This window comes from Dermacentor variabilis, chromosome 1, assembly GCF_050947875.1.
Source record: "Dermacentor variabilis isolate Ectoservices chromosome 1, ASM5094787v1, whole genome shotgun sequence".
Taxonomy (NCBI): domain Eukaryota; kingdom Metazoa; phylum Arthropoda; class Arachnida; order Ixodida; family Ixodidae; genus Dermacentor; species Dermacentor variabilis.
This window is the reverse complement of record NC_134568.1, coordinates 216,923,171-216,942,035: the sequence shown is the minus strand read 5'-3', so window position 1 is coordinate 216,942,035 and position 18,865 is coordinate 216,923,171. Positions and strand designations below refer to the sequence as shown.

The 18,865-nt window shown below is 43.4% G+C and overlaps 1 protein-coding gene across 2 annotated transcripts in view; it reads left to right on the top strand.

Annotated features, from left to right (window-relative positions):
- LOC142557121 (tetratricopeptide repeat protein 5-like) overlaps positions 1-18,662 on the top strand; it is a 46,651-nt gene extending 27,989 nt beyond the window's left edge. For both annotated transcript variants that reach the window (XM_075668754.1, XM_075668760.1), the window contains exon 10: positions 6,055-18,662. In XM_075668754.1, coding sequence (XP_075524869.1) covers positions 6,055-6,174 — 120 coding nt within the window. In that variant the 3' untranslated portion in view covers positions 6,175-18,662. The remainder of the gene's footprint in view (positions 1-6,054) is intronic.
- The last annotated feature ends 203 nt before the right edge of the window (positions 18,663-18,865 follow it).

The window sequence follows — 18,865 nt, the reverse complement described above, 5'->3', positions numbered from 1 at the left end:
TCCATGTTTTAATACCATTAACGATATGACATATGCTACACTCTTTCATAATCGTCCCTCCGTAAGACAGCCTTTCTCGCTGCGTGTGAGGGAGCTCCGCCTAATGCATCCAGCCAAGCTGCTACCTCCTTGGGAGTGGCAGCTGATACAATGCTCCAGAGATTGAAATCCAAATGCATTTCCGGGAACTCCAGTACAAATACTCCTGCATGGAGTTCTACACAGATGCATCGAAGTCACGCGACGGGGTGTCCTATGCAGCCGTCGGTCCATCCTTCTCGGAATCCGATGTACTACATCCGGAAACCAGTATCTTTACAGCTGAGGCCTACGCACTATTGTCGGTTGTAAAGCATATAAAAAAATCAAAACTCCAGAAATCAGTTATATATATACGGACTCCCTTAGTGTTGTGAAGGCCTTGATGTCATTCTGTAACCACAAAAATCCAGTAATTAATGAACTCTACTCTGTCCTGTGCAAAGCATATATATCTAACCAACATGTGATTATATGCTGGGTGCCTGGACATAGGGGCATCGAGGGTAGCGTTCTAGCGGACCAGATGGCCACATCAATTTCAATGCATGCAGTTATTCCTACTGCTTCGGTCTCTGTCACAGACCTGAAGCCTTTCTTAAGAAGAAAACTGCGAAACTACTGGCAACGCTTGTGGGACCTGGAAACAAATAATAAGCTGCATGTAATAAAGCCACAATTAGGTTTCTGGCCTCCTGTAACAAAATCCCGCCAGACAGATGTCCTATTCTGTCGTCTAAGAATAGGACACACATTTGGCACACATAACTTTTTACTCACGGGAAACGAGCCTCCAACCTGTGGTAGATGCAGGGAGAGGCTGACCGTCCTCCACGTCCTACTGGAGTGTCGGGAAGCCGAATCTGAAAGAAACAAACATTTTCTCTTAGCATATACCGGCAGCACATCCCCCTTCATCCTGTTATGTTACTTGGTCCAGAACCACTCTTTACACCAACGAGTCCTAGGTTTTTTGAAAGATGTTGTGCTGCATGTTATTAGCCCCACATGTTCGTAGCGCCTCCTCTCTTCAGAGGATGCCGCTGTGATAATTATTTTGAATAGCACATGCCTCTAGGCCCTTGTGGTTCAAGGGCTCTGCCGAGGCAGTAGTGCTGTAAGCAATTTATCATCTCGCATATTTTATATAATGCATCATTCTTTCTTAATGCATTTTAGTGATCATAGTACACGTCATTAATCATTGCCATAATTTTATTATGTGTACATTTTATGGAATTTACACCAACTCTTTTAGGCCTCTCTACACCCACGTAACTATAAATTCACAGAACCCATCAGACCACTGCATATTCATTACCACTAGCATGGTGCTCTTTGGCCATACCTGGCCCTTGCGCCACTAAACCTCAAACATCATCATCATCATCAATAAAGGCGTTTTCAATAAAACAAGTCACCTGACATATAAAATTTGTGAAAACATTTTATCTTGGAAGCACAGGTGTCTGAAAGAGGCTGCATGAGAGTAGTTAAAATAAATATGCATTACTTCGGTGTAAAAATATAAGTAAGCAGATTGTTTTTTTTTTTTATGTAGGTCAGTGAATATCTGCTGCATAGAAGTGGCTCATACTTTTCTCAGTGTGCCCTTTATTTCTACAGCAATTGCATGTTAGACTTGAAGTGACGTAGGAAATGTGCTTTGTGCCAAATGCATACTGCTGCAGCATTGTGGCACAGCACGCATGTTCTTTCACATTGCTATTATAATCATTGCCGTCCAAAGCAGCAAGGTCATGATGTAACTAAAGAGACCTCTTTGGTTTCTCTCTATCCATGGTAGAAAAACAGTGGGGAAACGCTGACAGATGGAAGAAACACAGGACGGGTGCTGACTGCCAGCGGTTGCTTCGTTGTGCATACACAAATGTGTAGCTTGGGAAGGGGGAAGCAGTGGGGTGTGGTGGTTTCAAACTCCAGTCACGCATGGGCCTGACAGGTAAAAGCTAACAAAAACATAATGGTTAGTCAAGTAGATATCTGTATTCCTTGTCGGTGAAGAGGATTGAAGGGGAGCTGATGTAAATCAGGCCTTCGTGCATCATTGTGAAGGTTTCAAAAATTTCATGTGCTCGATTGTTTCGGTATCAGCACAGAACCTTTGTGTCTTGAAGTGCCGGCTTGCACTGGCAATTGGCACAGTGGATGGCGAGATTGCTCCCATTCTTGTTTTTGATGCGGTACGCATGTTCTTGCAACCGGTCGTTAGGAACTGTCCGGCCAACGAGCTCGCCTCCAGACCCTTTCAAGTTTCTGTCTATGTTTGCCTGTCTTGCTTTGACTGAAACCTTGGTCCATATTTATTGGGTCTCTCAATGTAATACTGGGTGTGCTAGGTATTCAAGAACATAATCATGACTTCAAATATTTCAGGCAAGATTAGATATATTTATTCCCAATTTTCTACATTGATTCATTTATCGTTGTTTCCTAACGCTGCTCAATAAAACCATGTTCAGCCTCAATAATTGGCTGAATTTGGCTTTGATAATGGCTGTATACTCGGGTCAAATAGTACTTGTTGATGTTGCTAATGCTTCCACAAAGCAGTCTTTGGTGAATCAGTAGCATCATCTGGCTGTTTTTACTCTTTTTCTACTACCCCGTTCACACGGTGCACTTGCGATCACAATCGAGCACGATCGGGATCGAATTTCTTTATCATCATTGGCTTCTTTGCACAGGCTGCAAAGAGAACCAATCACGGTTGTAAAACTTGATCCTATTCAAGTTCAATTGCAATTGAAAGTGCTCTGTGTGACTGGGTTATTAGTGAGGCCCCCTTATATATATCTGCATAGTAGGTCTAAATATTGGAAACTAGGATGCCAAATTGAGGGTGACGTGGCAGCAGAAGTTCACAGCCAGACAACGTTTGGTCACACAGGTGCTGTAGGAGGAAGCCATATTTATTACACTTGAATCTCGTTATAATGAAGTTGAAGAGAGCGGAAATAATTTGTTGTATCTAGGTGTGTGCAAATATTCGGTTGGATACGAATATTCGAATCAAATTGAATATATTGCTGGCTGTGCTGGAGCAAACATGTTCTTAGCATTTTTTTCTATCTAATCTAAGAATGTTAGGGCGATATTATGCTAAATATTGCGATGATTTCATTCTGCTAGCAAAATTTTGCCTGTAAAGCACACTTAATCATTAAATGTCTAAACTTAGCAGGAAAGTCAGCATCTCAGTAGCAAGGATCACGGGTTTGTGGACAGCAAGGGTGCACTTTTATTTCTCTATTTTTTTTTAGCGCCACCCCCAATTCTGAGGTTATTGCTTGTCAGCAAGTGCGAAGAGTGACGTCTGGCATAGGGTCAAATGCCTCCAATTTTACGGGCGTTTGATGCCATATAATAAAGCACAGGCTCACGAGGGCAGCTTGTGGCGATTACTAAAATTTCCAAGTTAACATGAGCCAAATACACAATGTTTTAGTATAACGGCTTACAAGTCAAGCAATCTAGCAATGTAATTGCAATGTTCCAAAATAACAAATTAACGCAACATGTTAATAAATACATGTGCATATTATTATTCAATATTTGAAGCTAAGTATTCGTATTTGATTTGCATTTAAAAATTTTGATATTCGCACACTCTTGGTTATATCTGCTAAACTTCGTTGTATCCATTATTGCCATTTACTACAATATATGCCCAATGGGGTGCACAGTTGTAAACATGGAAATAAGAAGACTGCTTTTCGGCCCGTGGAACAGCTACGAGGCCATGCATGTAATGAAATTTGAGTAAAACAACAAAAGAATCTTTGGCGCATTCAACACGCAACTTGTTAGCACTTGTGACAGCCTTTTAGATAGGCGTCCCCTGTACCAATGTGATGGTCTTGCTTCCGCTTTCCATTTGGCTCATCACAGCGGAGCAGCACATGGCTTACAACAGAGTGCTCTGTTGTGTGATCAAGGAGAGAAGTGTACTTTGCTGCTTGTCTTGGCTCGACTGGCTCGTGGCCTTCGAGATTGCGCCGGTGCCGATGCGATCTCAGAGGCTACGCCCAGCTTCCAGTCCACGGGGCGAGCTGCCAGGAGGGAGATGTGAATGCACTAATCTTTTGCACCACCGTGTGTAGCCGCACAGGCAGGCGGGCAGGCACAGCCTGGGCGTGCCTGCCTGCCTGATCAGACTGATCAAATGCAATAATCAAATATGAGGCAGCTTCTGCATGATCCCTTGCCTGGCAACCATTATTATTATTATTATTATTATTATTATTATTATTATTATTATTATTATTATTACTACTACTACTGCTGCTGCTACTACTACTACTACTACTACTACTACTACTACTACTACTACTACAAGGGTGAATCGGAAAGTGTTTGCCCCTATTATTTTTTAGCCAAATTACGGCTATAAATGCGAAGTCAACACATCCATTCTCCACGGTGGACCTGGACCTGCCCGGCCTTATCTGCCAGCAGCTCCGTGGCACGGCGTTGCTGTCAGTTGTTGAAAATGGCAGTTGCACTTCACACGTCCACAGCGTATGAGCAACAAAGTGTGTTTTGTTTTTTATGGAGCAAGGGACAAACGCCCATCGATATCCACAGGGAAATGCTGCCTACATATGGGGAAAGGTGTGTCGCTTTGAGAAGTGTGAAGTGGTGGTGTTGCGAGTTCGCAAAAGGCTGTGAAGACTTGCATGGCAATGAGTGTTTGGGGATGCCACATGCTTCGCTGACTGACCACAGAGGCATCTCAAATTTAGTGCTGCGATAGGACAAATGTCTGAACCAGCGTGGGGACTATGTGGGAAAAGAGTGTAAGGCACATAGAATAGTATGAATATTTGTAATGAGCTGTGTGTACCTTATTTTGATTAATAATAAATAGGGGAAAAGACCTTGATTTGCTCTCGTATTATTATTATTATTATTATTATTATTATTATTATTATTATTGAAAGCAAGGAGCAGGCTGGCAACTGCCACCGGAAGGGGCAAAATGCCTGTCTACTCTTCAGAAAGGACGAGACAGAAAAGAGGAAAGAAAGAATAAGATGACAAATCTCAAAGAATAAAGCAGAAGACGCAGTGCAAGTCACGCACAGTGGCGCCAATCACTGCAGGTCACGCTACTAAAGAATGTTAAAATAGAAGAAATAGTGTCTCAGGTCTTGTCATTTGAAAACATAAAGATGCTACAAATGTGAACCTAAGTTAGCTACTTTGAGAAAAGTAAGGAGAGCACGATGAGCTTGATCACGTCGAGACACACAACCACTGGGGTACAACATTTGTAGTGTGTCATACACCGCAGGCCAAGGAGATGATAGTCCCTCACTAGCGTCACAACCATTGCTTCAAAAGCATAAGGAATGCAGTAAAAAATAAACCAGGTGCCTGCTGCAATGAGTAAAAAGAAATGCTCCCTGCATAACAGGAACTTACCCCTTGTAACATTTGAGAAGTTACTGCTTTCCTGCATAGCATGGGCATCACTATGGCTGGTATCGATGCCAACAAATCTTCATAACTTTTTTGCGTGATCTGACTAACAAATGTTGGGAAATAGGAACTAGGTGCATATTTTGTACATTTCAGGTTTTTTTACTCTCAGTACTTATACTAAAAATAGCAAATTGTTACTTTCATTCGCCTTCCTTGAGGTGCTTCTTTGAAGTTTCACATGAGAATTCTCAAAAATTCTCTGAGCAATTATAACTTCTCTACATCCATTCAAAGTACAGGCTACAATTTCATCTATCACAGTATACATTGCAACTACTACATCTTGAAATGAAAGGTTAAAACATAAAACACCAAAAATGAGAACCTTTCTAGTGGTAAAAAAATAGTTAATAGGTCACTGCTTTTGCAAACCGTTGAATGCTTGGTTTTAGACGAGCAATAAACTTCCTGCTGCTGAGGCTGTGTTTCTGTCATGCCCAAATCGACAAGCTGTACAAGCTTGTGACGACGGTGGACATGATCAAATGCCTGCATTTGTCCTTACAGGAGCTCACCTTCCCAAGCATACGTGTTGACTCCCCATTGGCCCTTATTGTCAATGGGAAAGCCTTGGGCAGTGAGAGCAGAGCACCTCTTCGGCTCCAAGTGGTCATCAAGAAAGACTAGTGCCATGTGTTCTTGCACCATTGTCTAGCTGCAGTGTTGATAGGAACAAACACTAGCCAACCGGCTGGCCGGTTGACCACTGCTCCAAGCGCTGATAGTTACTTTAGCAAGTGCAGTACAATGGTAGGAAAGTTGCCATAGGACTGCGTGCAGAGTTGTTCACTGTTGGTATATATTATGGTCATATGTGCTTTATGCTGATGAAGTTCAAGAGGGAGCTTTAGCTTGGGGCCAACTTCTATTCCCCTATTCAAACATTTGTAAGATGTAATTTGTTGCATTTGAGGGAGTAAGTTATGTTCTAGCAACTGTAGCAAGCGGAATATTTATTTAGGACCTGATACTTCTTCACAAATATTGCTGACAATCAGTAAGTAATAATACAGTCGAACACTCTTATAACAATATTCAAGTGCCACAAAAATTCCAGTGTTATAACCGATAATTGTTATAACTAGGTTGCATGAAAAAATAAAAATAGGGGGATGGCAGGGCTGATGTGAGAAAATTATAATGGTGGGGAGGCCAGAGCCCCTCCCCACCACCTTCTTCCATCCGGCTGCCGATTGTGTTCACTCGTTTAACTGCTTCCTGGCCGCTCCGTTAGCATGTATCAAGCTGCAGGTGTCAGCATTAAAGAATGGCACTGCTATAACAACTGCAAAGAGGGGTCACAGGCTCAAAGCAATATGCAAGCTCCACTGAGTCATCGCTTTAGTGGCCCCAAAAGGGGCCTTTTAAAATATGTGAGGAGGTTGCCGCGGCAGCCTGTCAGTTTGAGACATCCAGAAGAAACGCTGTGGTGAGATCACCACAAGCATCTCGCCACATACTTCTCACTGGCTTGCACGAGAAAACCTTGTGTCCATCAGCTTTGCATGCTTTACGCATAGCTTGCTGACATCCTTCTCCAAGGCATCCAGGTGCCCCACATAAATGCAGTGGAAGGTTCCTCACGGAAACAAAGCCCCGGAGCCGCTGAATCATCTGGCGGGCCTCCTGTGAGGATAATGCTGAGGCAGCCTGCCCTAATGTGTCATCGCTGCCGTCGTTTCTGTCGCTATCTGACGCAAGCACGTTCGTGCTGATCGCCTCATCGGTTAGAAGCACTTCATTTCTAAATCTATAGCCGTGCACTTTCTTTTCACCGGCAACGTAGTGCATTGCCGATGGTCAGCGGGAGCATCAGCCATCTTCCATTTCGGCTGCGAGTCAAACATGGCTGAAAAACCACGTGGCCAGGAACGATTTCGACGCAAACAAAGATAAACGCAAGCAATTAAGCTGTTTGCAGAACTGCACTGAATGAGGGCAGTGCAGTTGGCACGGTCCAATCGTGTTTCGGAGGGTGGTGCAGCGCAGAGCTATGGGCGCAGCCCATTCATGTTCGAAGGGGTGGAAGGGCGACGGGAGAGAGGCGTGCGGAGAATGCTGGAAAATGAGCGTGCGGCAGCTGTTGGGGCAGCAGGCCATCATGCCATGGCTCGAATTTCTCGTTTTCTTTTTTTAATTTTCAAGGATTTCGCATTACTCTGCCTTTGGCACGGGCGCCCAGCAGCCACACCTCATTGTTATAACCGATAATGCGGCATCAGGGCATTGTAGCAAGCGGGTTATTTCACCATAGAAAACAAAAAAGTTGACGGTGCAGCAGCTTTTCATTGTTAAAACCGGTATCGTTATAAGTGGGTTCAACTGTATATTAAATCACAAAAAAAGCAGATATTGAGATTCTGTAAGCTGCATTTGTTCGAGGATCTAAAGCGAACAAATTAGCAATATGAATTTACAGGTTATAAGATCATTACAATCCTTACAAGGTATTTATAACAACACAGTGCACACTAAACAATCGGTTATCTCTGGTTGCCTACAGTTTGCACTTCCCTCAAATTACCTCCAAAATAGGGTATGCGCGACTTCACTCAGCAACACCACGCGCAGCCGTGGCCAAACTAGAAGAGAAGTACGCTAACCTGCCCCCTCTCCTCCCTCCCCAACACACACACATCTCCCCACTCCCCCTCCTGCGCGCGTAAGAACAAGCTGCCATGCTTCTTGGCTTATCCTCGCACACTTCCCTTGCCCCTACAATATACAACGGGCGGCCACGATCTTAATGCACTGAGACTTTATATGGAAGATCACGGTGACAGCAGAAATTCGCCTGGAGTGTTCATATAGTTGCTTTTGCAATAAAAGACAGCAAACGTGTGCGACGTTGCAGTATCACGACCTGATTTTCAGCAAGGCAGTTTCTTTTGAGCAGTTGCAAGTAGAATGTAGTTGCCTGTAATTAAACCACATATTTGTAATGCTGCCTATATATGACTCACCCATTTGAAACCTTGCCCACGTTTAACACTTTCAAACACTTGCCTAAGGTATTTTCATAAGGGCTGTAATTCATCCAAACACATGACCACATCAGCCATAATGTTCCCCCATTTTTGCTACATTTAATCTCTGTGGAGTGTATAGTCCTGTCAGAGAAGCAGGCTGTATTTTCATTTGTAGAACATATAACACTCCAGAGCACTTGCGTACATAATTTATTGTAAAGGTCGCAATTAACCCACACTCTTTGTGTTTTGCCTACACATTGCCTATAACCTGCCCCTTATTTTCAACAAATATAAACGAGGTGCCCTGTTCAGTTCACCGAGGAGCATTTAGCAATTTTCACTTAGCTCTTAATTGATGCACAAACTTCAAAATTTGCCTGCACATCATCGATTAGCATGCCCCTCAGTTCTCTAAGATGCAAACTTAGTGAGTCCAGTTCTTTCAGGGCACCATCAAAACAGGCATATAACATTTTCAAGAGCTTTTTGTCGCACTATTGGATTTGCGGAAATGCATCAACTTTCTCCACTTCAGATGTCTTAATAGCTGGATGTGAGTTACAAAGCTGAAAACTTGGTACTTGAGTTCTTTGATATTGCTACCTGCTATTCTAAGATGATGATGTGAACTGTTGGATTTAGTGGGATGTACCCGTAAGCGGCCTCTGGATGATCTGATGACACCGTGCCTTGCTGGCTTCCATGTTGGCCAGTGTGTACTATACCTTGTAAACGCACCACGTAAATAGTTTATCTTACATACTTCCACGTAACATTTATTTGGTGGAAGTGCTGGGTTCATCTTCAGACGATGGAGCTTTGCAGCAGACGCCACCTCGAATCTTCCACCATGCTTCCAGGTCATGACACGTCGCCACCAGCTACGCCTGCGACCACCACCCAATTTATCGTCCTCTCACAGCCCTGCAATCCCGGCACCTTCTCCGGGACCAAAAGTGTTGACGTGGATGAGTGGCTCAGCATGTACGAGCGTGTCAGCAAACAGAATGGCTGGGATCCAACTACAATGCTGGCCAACGTCATATTTTACCTTGTCAGAACCCCTCGCATCTGGTTTCGGACTCACGGACGATATCACCAGCAGCTCTGCAAGCTTTTCGGCAACCTGTTTGGTTGACAGCTTGCCGCCAAGAAACAACTGGCAGTACATACCCAGGCATCAACTGAGCCTTACTTTTCATACATACAGGACGTGCTGGCCTTGCGTCTACTAGCTGACCAGAAGATGTCCGAGGCTGACAAGATCGCCCACATTTTGAAGGGTATCTGCTCATCTTCACCAACGTGACTACCGTTGACAGTGTAATCAAAGATGGCCATCGTCTAGAGCAAGCGAAATGCTGGCGCATCTCACCTCAGTTTGAATGTCTACTGAATACCGCTGCAGCGACGTCCTGCGATGCAACTCCTTGTCAGCTATCCTCATCAGACGACGTGACGCGCATCTTCTGTTGAGAACTCGAGGCCACATGTCCGGCTTCTTATAAACACACTGTATCTGAGACATCAACGCCGGCTGTTTCTTTGATCCAGGCCACTCACCACCTATGTTCCACAGTTCTTTGTGAGCTTCACGACACCCCAACCGCTGGCCACCTTAGTGTTACTCGGACACATGGCCGCATGTGCCGTCGCTTGTACAGGCCTGGCCTAGTCCACTCAGTGTGGTGTTACGTCAGCGCTGGCGAGCTCTGTCAACGGCAGAAGAAACAATCTATGCTTCCTGTTGGGTATCTTCAGCCCATCAACGTCCCACCTGAGTCCTTTTTTCGTGTTTGTTTGGACCTTCTTGGACCATTTCCTGCATCTGCTTTAGGCAACAAATGGGTTGTTGTAGCTACCGATCACGCGATGTGTTACGCAATGACACGAGCGCTGACGACCAGCTATGCTACAGATGTGGCGGACTTTCTCCTCCATGATGTAATTTTAGTATGTGGTGCCCCGTGTCAATTGCTGGCTGACCAAGGCTGTACCTTACTGTCTAAACTTATTGACAATATCCTGCGCTGCTGCTCCACACAGTCCAAGATCACCACCTCATACCATCTCCAGACAAACGGGCTCACCGAGCACTTGAATCGGATTTTGACCGACATGCTTTCCAAGTATGTGTCATCTGACCACCATCATTTGGATCTTGCACTGCCATATGTAACTTTCGCATATAATTCCTCAGACCAGCGAGACCAGGTCTAGGCCATCCAGCCAGCCGAAGCAGCCGCCGAGACCCCGGGGATCTCGGCCATCTGCTAGGCAGAGGGAGGCTATGTCCGCCCTTGTGATTGCTGGCATCAATAAAAGCTGACTCTCTCCTGCCACGATACTGTTGGATACTCCCCCTTTTACCTTTTGTTCGGATGGGAACCAGCTTTACCATTGAACACAATTCTCCCTTCCCCTGCAAATTAGGCACATTTCTCCCTTCCCCTGCAGCTTCGACTAGTGAGTATCTATGCGATGCCATTGCATGGGCTGATTATGCACAGCAGATAGCCCGTAGTAGACTTGCTGCTTTACAAGAAGATCAGAAGCGTCTTCACGACCAGCGACACCGTAACGAATGTTTTGCTCCGAATGCCTTCGTGCTACTTTGTACGCCCTGCCGTCATGTGGGCCTTTCTGAAAAGCTCCTTCCTCACTACAAGGGCCCATACCGTGTCCTTCGACAAGTGACAGGCATCACATACGAGATTGTGTCCGCCAATCCCACAACATCTTCTGTTCCATTGTCCACCAACGTCGTCCAGGTTTCGAGACTTTAGCAGTACCACCCTTCCTCTGCTGTAGATCCTTAGTGGCGTCGGGCTGGCACTTCTTCTGCCGGAGGTCATGCTATATGCTATTCTAAGATGATGATGTGGACTGTTGGATTTACTGGAATGTACCCATAAGCAGCCTCTGGCTGATCTGACGATGACAACGCGCCCTGTTGGCTTCCATTTTGGCCAGTGCTTCCTACCCCTTGTAAATACACCATGTAAATAGTTTATCTACTATGATTCCACGTAACATTTTTTCAATTTGAACAACTTTTGTGGAAAGATTTACAGCCTAAATAAAGAATGTCTGACGATCTCGACACTCCCTAATGCGAAACTTGAGCGCAGCTGTATACATGTTTTCATTTCGCGATATATTGAGGCAAAGAACTTGAGACTGAAGTCACTGCCCCAACTGGCAGAAGGCTTGTACCGTCGGCGCCTTCACATGGGGAAGGGCAGTATGGGAACACTGGCATGATGAGCAGAAGACAATGAAGCATGAGCAGTGGCATGAGCATGAGAGGCAGTATGGGAATGCTGGCATAATAAATTGCATTTGAGCCGGCTGCGGAAGAAAATGACGATGGTAAACCTGCGAGCAGTGGCACGAGCGCAGTTACGCTGAGGGACACTGACACTCAACCCAGGAATGGCTGCCTAAGAGCTGCACTCTGAATATCTGCTTCTTACAGTCACTAGAATAACTTTTTCTTTTAAATGCAACAACTTCATCAAATTTGGTGCAATGGTTAACAAGAAAAACAATTTCTCCATTCCCATGTACTGTTAAACCTCGATATTGCTACACGTGTGTGGCATTTGATTGTTTGAACGAGGCATGTAAATATAACCTGTAAATAGTTGCTCGTCTTACTGACTCGTCCTTTAAGTAACATTGTGGTGGAGGTGGAACATTCCCCGTCCTCACCACGAAGCTCCGAAGCGGCCGCACTGTCGTCTTCTCAGCCATGGCTTCTGATGGAACCACCCCGTCGCAGCCTACACCTGCGGCGCCAACCACAACGTATGTTACGGTTCAAAAGTTATCGCGGACATCCTGCAGTCCTGTGCCACGAGGCACAAGCTATCCACGTCATACCATCCGCAAACAAATGGCCTCACAGAGTGTCTCAATCGCACTCTCACAGACATGCTCTCGAAATATGTCTTTTCAGACCACACCGACTGGGACCTCGCTCTACCATTTGTCACATTTGCTTATAATTCCACGCGCCACGACACAGCCAGTTATTCCCCATTTTTCCTTCTGTTCGGCCGAGAACCAGCACTGCCCCTCGACACAACCCTCTCTGTTCACGCGGCACCGACCAGTGAATATGCACTTGACGCCATCGCCCGCTGTGCCCACGCAAGGGAAATTGCCCGTGATCACCTTCTGAAATCTCAGGAGAGTCAAAGGCATTTGTACGACCGGTGACACCAAGATGTGCACTTCCCGCCTGGTTCTTTGGTGCTTCTATGGTCTCCGTCTCATCAGGTCGGCCTGTCAGAAAAACTGCTGTCTCGTTATGCAGGCCCATACCGAGTGCTTCGTGCCGTGACTCCCTTCACCTACGAGATCGCCCCTGACGCTCCATCTGCTTCCCAGTCCAGTGATATTGTGCACATTACACGACTGAAGCAGTATCACCCTCCCAGTGATGACATTTAGACGCTCTGGGATGTCGCTTCTGCTGCCAGGGGATTATGCTACATGCGTGTGGTATTTGATTGTTTGAACGAGGTGCCTGGGCGCCATCACTCGACAAAAGAGGAGGAAGAACAAACTGGGCTCGTGCAGTGAATCTAACCTGTCAGCGCTGCAACCGCTGTTGTAAATATAACCTGTAAATACCTTTGTGTAACAATATGATGAACTTCAATATGATGAAATTCTCGATATAGCGAAGTATTTAACTTTTTATAACTTCTTGTCCATAGAACACCATGTATATTGAACCTCAATATAACAAAATGTGTTTAGACAGGATTTCAATACAACAAAATTTCACTGCTGCTGCAAAGGAATACAGAGATAATAAATAGAAACTTCCACGGATGCAGATGGTCAACTAGTTGAATAACATGCAACTGCTTGTGAACACACCGAATCGTGAGCTGTGCAACTGAGAGCAACTGCCAAAGTGTAGCAGCGCCATGTTCCATGTAAAGTCCAAGTACGATAAGATCCTATCGCGCCCCGTGGTCTATATGCTTTAGGCTATTTATGTGTAAGTGAAAGCATCTAAGGGTGAGCCAAGAAGGATGGTGGCTTGATGAACTAAGTCTTCCCATGCAGACAAGTGGAAAGGGGGGGGGGGGGGCAGCTCATGGTAACATGATCAAGCATGCACGAGGGCAAGGGGAAGGGAGTGGGCAGGTTGACGCACATCTCCCTTTCTAGCACGGCTGTGGCTGCAAGTGGCTGTTAGCATGGCTGAACGCTTATGCAGCCCACATGCCCTGTTTTAGTATTATTCCAAAGTCTATCCAAATGGGTCGTGAAGCTTCAGGCGAAAAGCAGTGCAAAATAAATTGCGACTGTACTTAATAAAAAGCAAATAAAAGGCAAAGCAAAATAAATTGGCGACTGTACTTGTGTACATAATAGATCTAATTTCAGTAAAATTGAATTTCCATGTAACAAAGCAAATTGGCTATTTTGCTGCATCATTATATCGAGGCTTAACTGTATTTAGATTGGCTTCATCTTAAGCTAAAGCTCCCTCTGAAGAAAATGTGCGAGTGTGCTGATATAGTATGTTAAATATTTTGGAATGAAAGCACAGTGCGAATAGTGAAGCTTTTGTTCTAGCATATAATAGGTATAAATATTGCAGCTGAAGTTTTCATATATGTTGCTCTTGTTGGCTGGTGGGCAGCAAGAAATTTGTTCTCCTGCATCTACAGCATTGTACTGCTGCCAGTGTTGTGAGGAAAATGCTGAACTCGCTAAAAAGTTCCGTTTGTTTACATCTAAATAGTACACAGTGTGTCCCAACTAACTTTAAGCCTTAAAAATGAAGTATTCTGTACTTATCAAATGGTTGGGCTCCTTATGTTTTTTGCACTGGATGTTGCAGATGTAAACCCTCACAATGTGTAGATAGTTGATTTGTGTGAAGTATTTGATGGTTTGAGCAAAACAGACTTTCTGACATATTTTTTATTTTTATTTTTGCAAGAAAGGCAGGAAGGTTAGTTGGTGTCAGATGCACCCTGGCGAGTTCTGTGTAAAAGTTGGAAGAGAATCAACATATGTATGTGTGTGTTGTTGTGTGGTACAGGGATTTGCTAAAGGCAAAACTCCAGTTCAGTGTTCTTTGAAAAGTCTAATGTGACACCTCTTTTTTAGCTTGCACATTTCTTGCTTGGCCAAAGAGCCCCGTGGCTATGAATACATGGCTGGAAGAGGCAAAACTCCAATTCATTGTTCTTTAAAAAGTGTAATGTGACACTTTCCTTTTTTTTTAACTTGCAGATTTCTTGTTAGGCCAAAGAGTGCCAACGCTATGCATACATGACAGGAAAGTGGCCAGTGTCTGGTATTCAAGTGCATGTGAAAGGCAGCTGTAAAAATATGCCTTGGTCTCGTGAGTCATAGTTTGGGTTGTTCGCATGGATGACAGAGTGTGGATACTCCCTTCGGAACATGATGTCCAGATAGATCCTGATGGCCAGCTTGCCTTGCTGAGCTTGACTTTGGGAGGTACTTGAATTATGTGGTTTTGTTGTAAGGTTGTTGCAAGTTAATTGAGCCCTTTGAGTGGCATTTGCAAAAACCTTTATTTAGTAAGCCTTGTTAACAATTTGTCTCTGAAAAACACCAGAAATATTTTTAACATGTTCAATGATGAGGTAATCCAAAAACAAGCAACTACCTTGCAATTCGGGCTCTTATTGTCAGGTACTAGTGCTATGTAACATTTATTCTTAGTAATACCATATCTGTAGACTTCTCTATAAGATTGTTCACATTGCTAATGGTTTATGACCATGGTTGTTGGCCACAGGGAAGTACACAGGAACCTGCTTTTCATGGTTTTATGGTGGCTAAAGTAGGGTCACTTTAGGAGGGCCACTCTGAAGGTTTCTCAACAAGCTTATTATTCTTCCATCCATTTGGATATGAAGCTTGCTTTAGAAAGTCATTGATGTGGATTTTGATGTGACTAGCAGTACCTTTTTGGTTGAAAGGTTCTTCAGTGGAGCTACTAGAGAGCTGACTGAAGCCATTCACAGTTTTCAGTAGCAGATGGAGAACAGCTCCTTGAGCTTGTAGGGTTTCTGGAATAGCCATAACATCAGTAGTGGAGTATATTGTGCAACTTTGTTTATAATGTTTAAGATTGTTATTGGAGTCTGAGATGTTCTTTGAGTGTATACAAGCTTGAACAATTTACTTGTGGTGAGCTAGCACTTTTGTTTTATGATGTTTTATTCTGATGATGATAGGTAAATAGAGGCATTCAAAGATCTCAATGATTTACTAAGCATACTACAGCTGTGAACTAGTTCTCGAAAATATTGAGCTTCTTTCACATATGGTGGAAGGGAAAATGCAGACTTAAGACTAATGGAGGTTTGTAACAACTGTTGGAATTATTGTTAGATCTGTTAGTGTTGCAGCATTTGCCCATTTGGTGCTCAGTAATATGGCAAAAAAGACTAGCTGAGGAGGACTTCGCCACAGAGAGATGCTGTTGGGGCTGCAGAAAAAAATAAATGGGGCCAAAGCATGCTGGGGTGGAGTCTGGAGGCATTTGCGGGGTGACTGGCAAGTTTGTTGTTCACTTTCTTGGATGGTTATTTTGGTCACAAAATTTCATGGCTAATTTCAAGTGATGGTCATCTGTTAGGCTGAATAGAAACACACTGCAGTCTCCAGGCACTTTTGGATTGAATGACTATCATCGTGGATGGTTTGTATGGGCACTCAACTTTGCTAGTGTTCACGTTCAGAATGACATCCAAATGTTTTGATACATCATATTATTTGTTCAGTCTTGAGCTGTCTGGTTACTCTAGTGGGGCAAGTTTCTCTGCTAAATATGTAGAGGTGATCCCTGTATACATTGGCGAGCAGCATTGTTGCGTGGTCACCACTCTGTAAATTATTTTTCTGTCGTGCACTTTGAAATGCCAGTGTGTTCTCTTAACCCTTTAACTACCAAGCCCTAGCTGCGCCAATCCAAGCTGTTTGTACCAATATCACTAATGAGCCGACTTGTCCAGGCAACAGCTTCTACTGTTTTGCATGTCCACACTTGTCAACTTGGTTCTCGCAGTGCTTTAGAGTTTTGGTACCCGAACATATTTCTCGAAGCTTTCAATTACTTTCGCTTTTGATTAGTCATTCTTAAGTTCAGGTTATCGCACTCAAGCCTTGCATTTGTGCAGAGTGAATGTCTCTTTTCCAGAGCAGGTGTCTTTCATTAATATTTCGGGTGAATACAAGAGGTAAAGAACACATGCAATACATCTGGATATAATGTGCAAGAATTTGCTGGAATAAAAAAAATTGGGGAAATTTCATGCACTTTCTTACGAGAGAAGTTGGGAGTTAAAGGGTTAAGTGCTTCTACTCCTCCTTAGGTATTGTCTTATGTGCAAACCACATTGAATACTGTTTGCAACTGATGTTAAGTAAACACTTTTTCTTTCTGTTAGGCCAGAAAATGTCCTGGCAAATTAAACAGGCAAAGTGTGGTGTGCATATCTTTCTTAAGTTAAAAGCAAAGCTGTTTAAGGAGAAATCTTTTGTTTCATGTGCACTGTGCATAATGGGAACCAAGTGTGGCTTGTTTTTAAATATTTCGATATACTCATGTAGAATGCAAACCTAGTTTGAGTTGTGCACGTGCCTAGTGTTGCTGACATTACTACTCATTCGGTGCGCTAAGCTGTGTGTAGGGGCAGTACTCTTGCAGAGGTGGGCGTTACTCATTCTTTGTGGAATTGCTACTTTGTTGAACGATGGGGATAAGCAATCTAATGCTGGGAATGGGCAAAGACAGCAGGAGGGAGGTCATGGTGTGGATGGTAATATTAATTCCTGCCCTTAGCAGTTCTCAAAAAGCTTTCAGCACAGAATGCAATTTGTTCACAGAAGCTTTTTTTTAAATAGTATTAGTAAACAATCAAATTATAATGAATAAATTCTTTGGCAGCTAAACAAAATGCTCCTGCTTGCTCCAACTACTCTGTGCTGGTTTATTATTGGATAGATCGCTAAGTTTTCTGAGATCTAGGTCCAAACTATGTGGTGCATCCTTGTAAATAATGTATCTTTGTGGTGAGTATTGTTAAAAACTTCTTTCTCCTTTTCACTGTTAATGTCTTGTGACACAATACATTTCATTAACTTGCCTTAAGACAGTTTTCTTTTTTTTTTTTTTCGTGTTCACATTGGTCATACTTGCTGTCAGAACACTTTCAGATAAACTGGTCACAGTGCTGCCTGTGTATTTGCATATTAGGTAGAAACAGTGCAGTACACTTTATTTTTTTTATTTTCTTGCTCTTTTTGTCTGCCTGAGAGGTTGCAATTTTCACTTATATCTTGATCAATAAGCAGGCAGTACCTGCAACATCTTGAGTTTTGTACATGAATTGTATGCATACTGTGAAGCATTGTGGGATACTTTGCCACTTATACATTGCTGTTATGTCTGAATGTTTTTGAAATCAGTCTGATCAGACTTGTTCTGTGCCCTAAAAGCTGCACTTCAAGAAAACATACTGTACTGTTGCTCTTTGCTAAACTGCTCTACGACTTCTTTTATGGAAGGTGATTTTATGACATATCTTTTCATGACAGCCACATGGGCTTTGACACACAATGTCTTTCTTTATATCTATGTATGTATGTATATGTATATATATGTGTGTGTATGTGTATATATATATATATATATAGTTGAAGAAACGAAGGCGCACACTTATGCAAATTGCATTCGTATGAAATTCCACGGCCAAAAATGTTAAAACATTAAAAATGCAATTTTCATAAGTGTGCGCCTTCGTTTCTTCAACTACCTATACACTGGACCTACAGAACTTTTCCTTGAATTATATATATATATATATATATATATATATATATTTAACTATTGCATTGTTTGAACATACCAAGAAGCTTTTTACATGTAACAGCTGAAATCTTTTTTGACTATGTCTGACCAGGGAATAGCCGCTCACTGTAATGTTAGCATGTGACACAGTGGTCAGTTAATAAGTGCAGCGTGTATTTAGTTTATTTCCCCAGGGTTTTGCAAGTCTGCCAGCATATCTTATTTCACTGGCATATCTCTTGGAGGGCCAATCTCATCTGTGCAATGAAGAGCATCTTGTATTACGCTTGACTGTGTGCTCTTTTCTTCTGTCACGTGTTTACTCATCATGAAAGGCGTTGCCTGAAGTCTATGCGTAATAGCAGAACACTGCCATCACATTGATTCTTGCATCAAGCCCAGGTACCCTTAAGATGTAACAGAAATGCAGTCAGCCAGCAACTGGCTGTGAGCCGAAGGAGACAGTGCATGTAGTGCGAAACCATGA